General features: G+C 38.9%; 2 protein-coding genes across 2 annotated transcripts in view; one reads left to right on the top strand and one right to left on the bottom strand.

Moving 5' to 3' along the window:
• tk2 (thymidine kinase 2) overlaps nucleotides 1-630 on the top strand; it is an 8,104-nt gene extending 7,474 nt beyond the window's left edge. Inside the window, exons 9-10 of the mRNA XM_014004453.1 lie at nucleotides 56-136; nucleotides 340-630. Of these exons, the coding sequence (XP_013859907.1) occupies nucleotides 56-136; nucleotides 340-426 (168 nt within the window). The 3' untranslated portion in view covers nucleotides 427-630. The remainder of the gene's footprint in view (nucleotides 1-55; nucleotides 137-339) is intronic.
• Nucleotides 631-1,341: 711 nt separating this feature from the next.
• The window catches only part of LOC106514093 (uncharacterized), an 11,341-nt gene continuing 9,424 nt past the window's right edge, over nucleotides 1,342-3,258 (bottom strand). The window contains exon 6 of the mRNA XM_014003235.1: nucleotides 1,342-2,162. Coding sequence (XP_013858689.1) covers nucleotides 1,732-2,162 — 431 coding nt within the window. The 3' untranslated portion in view covers nucleotides 1,342-1,731. The remainder of the gene's footprint in view (nucleotides 2,163-3,258) is intronic.

Raw genomic sequence — 3,258 nt, 5'->3', positions numbered from 1 at the left:
GTGTGTGTGTGTGTGTGTGTGTGTGTGTGTGTGTGTGTGTGTGTGTGCGCACCAGGAGTATCTGGAGTCCATCCACCAGCTGTACGAGGACTGGCTCATCAGGTTTACCTCCTCTCCTGTTCCTGCTCCTGTTCTGGTGAGAGCTCTCACTCAGGCAGATCTTTTCCTCATTTGTGTGGAGGTCAAACATAAAAAACTGATATTCCAGCTAAGAATTAATATCTCACCTGGTTTAGATAGCTCTTAAAATGACCTCAGTCTAAAAGAAACCAGAGTTTGATTTATGTGTGTGTATGAGGGGGGAAAAACTAGTTTTAAAATAAACCAATTTGTTTCTAGGTGATTCCGTCTGATTGCGACCTCCAGAAGATGTTGCACCGGTATGAGGAGCACCGAGACAAGATTCTAACCGTCAGCAACCTCTGATGTCCTCACGTTTTACTCACAGCACATTGTATATTTCTATTTATTAGAGCTGCATAATGGGTCATTCCCAGCAAATATGACTCACAAAATGTTTTCATCGTTAAGCTTTTCTGACCTACACCGAATAACTTCAGAAACAAACATTCCTCAGAACGTCAGCTTGATTTAAAAACCTTTTTAATAAAAACGTTTGAAAACAGCAAAGCGACTCATTTATTATGCGTTGTTTACATTCCATCATAAATGACTGTGTGTGCTGTGTGGATGAAAAATAAAGGTCTATAATTGTTCACATTGAGGATATCTTCAAACTTCAACAAAATACATTTTGTCCTGACAAAGCAACACATCTATTTAATGATAAATGTGACCCATCACATCGAAATGACGATTAAGTTTAAAAGTTGTATGTGGAGAAATAGGCAGATAGGGTTTTGATTAAAATGCTTGCAAAGGTTACATTTTATCAAAATATAACATAAATGTGTTATCAATGTATCATTTCAATGAACTGTCTGAAATATTATCCTAAATTATTTTTTGAAGCAGTTTTTTGAGCAGTAGCAACCAAAAACATGATTTTGAGGAAAAACGCCTCAAAATGTTGGATTTTCCAAAATGAGATTTTCCCTGTAAGATATCAAAGCTGTTGCTTCTTTCCAGCTGTGAAATCTCAATATAGAAATATTTGAGGTTTCTTTTTTAAAATGACAAAATATTCTCATTAAAATTACATAAAAATAGGATTTAGACCAAATATTTATATATTATTGTAACCAACAAGACAAATTAAATAATATCTCTGGATTTACTAAGTATCAAAATGTAGCTTTTAAAGCCAGGAATCTGAAAATATGATTAGGTCATTTTGACCAAATTTGACTTAATCCTCATTTTGATGTGATGGGTCACAAATAAACACAAAGAAAAACATCAGCAGTGATCTTGAAGAAACGACTTCAGAGATAAATGTAAAATGATTTTATTCAAGCAAAAACCTGAGCTGAAAATAGTTTAAATTTTGTGTTCACCTGATTTAAATGTAAACTCTCACAGACAACTTCTGTATCATTTCTACATCTTTACCTTGAAAAAAAAGAACTTTTAAAAACAAAGAAATATTTAATCCAATCCTAGTCTGATCTGACTGCCTGCTCACTGAATGACATCAGATTTAATATAAAAAAAATAAACAAAAAGAATGATTGAACACTAAATATGGGTGGGGGGGAATTAAATCCCAGAGAAATCCCTAAGAAGTTGATGTAAAGAAAATGTTTAGTTTTAATCTCCTGAAGTGAAACTTCAACAAAGTGTTATAAACCTGTCCTCTGCTCGGCCTTTCTGACCTCTCTCTGAGGCCTTCCCTTCCTGCACATCCTTACAGTTCACGCAGCTTTCTGAACTCTCGTTGGGCACTGACGGATGTTTCCACTCGGGCTGAGAGAGTTTAGTCTTTCTGCTGGGATCGTGGCCGACGGCGTCGCCCGTCTCCGTCTCCTGCATCTTGAGGTTGGGCCCGGCGGCGCCTCTCTCGTAGCTTTTTCTCTCCTTTTGTCTCGGTTCTTCCCGCGTGTTCTCCTCTCCCTTTGGGTTTTCTTTTGTTCTCTTCGCACCAGCTCTGTTTTCTACGTGCAGATGACCCATCCTCTCTGACAGCTCTCTCAGCTCCTGCTCCTCGTCGGTAGAGCTCATCGACTCAAACGCTGGTTTGGCTATTCTCACATTTTCTCCATCTGTAAAGGAGAAAAGAAATGTTTTTGAGTTTTTGAATAGTTACAGCCCTACCAGAGTGTTAAATTGTCAGTGTTAAACTTTTCAGAGTCAATTAACTCCCTCTAGTGTTATTTTAACTCTTGCTGAGTAGACTGACTTCCAGTGTTGGAGTTCATTCACAGTGTTGATTTCCTCAGTGTTGTCTCGACACTGGACAGTGTTAAAAAAGCTCTGCCCATTGTTAAGTTTTATTTAACACTTAACAGTGTTGCTATTTAACACCATGCAGTGTTGAAAGAAGTATTCTGATAAGCCCCGCCCTCTTCCACCTCATGTCAGACAGACCAGTATTTTCTCAGCAAAGAATGCTGGGTAATCTTGTAGAAATTGTATTTTTATTTTTTCATGTTTATGACTATTAAAAATGTTCATGAGTGTAAAAATTAGTTATTCTAGTTAGTTGATTTGTTCAGGTTTATCAGTTGATCAAGCTTAAAGAGTAACTTACCCCAAAATTAACTTTTTTTAGCTGATAAACTGTCTAGAATGTGTCTAAAATGTTATATAGTACTGTTTCTGTGTAATTTTGATGTTTTTGTGCGTATTTGTTCAAATCTGTAATATTTGGTCTAAAAACGTCTTTTTGCTGCTCATATGGGTAGAGCAGTGGTACTGCAGGCTAATTTGCATATTGGTTAACGGCTCTCCGCTGTGACGTGTCTTCTCCACGGTTTCGTCACAGCGGTGTTCTGGTATAAAAGCCTCTCTCTAAGACACGCCCCTGCAGCAGTCAGAGGGTGGAACAGTTAGCAAGCTTAGTATGATCGTCTGTTGACCTTCAGCCTCGGGTCAGGAGAGCTGAGTGCTGCGCTGCGCTGCTCCCCCTCAACACACACACACACCAGCAGTACGTCCTGCACAGCGGGAGGGAAGGAGGGGAATAAAAGGCAGAAGCCCTAAAGGACCGAACTTCAGTCAAACAAGTCCCAACACTTTTATTCCTGATTTAAACTAGTGGTCTTGTGAGCAGCTGCAGCTGTATGCTTTTATTTTTTTTTTTCTGTCAGGCTGTCGCGGAGCACTCCTCCTCCTCTGTCCGAGGCTGGTGTGGGGTGA

The sequence above is a fragment of the Austrofundulus limnaeus genome, unplaced genomic scaffold, assembly GCF_001266775.1.
Source record: "Austrofundulus limnaeus strain Quisiro unplaced genomic scaffold, Austrofundulus_limnaeus-1.0 Scaffold0, whole genome shotgun sequence".
NCBI lineage: Eukaryota > Metazoa > Chordata > Actinopteri > Cyprinodontiformes > Rivulidae > Austrofundulus > Austrofundulus limnaeus.
This window is presented reverse-complemented; position numbering and strand designations above follow the sequence as displayed.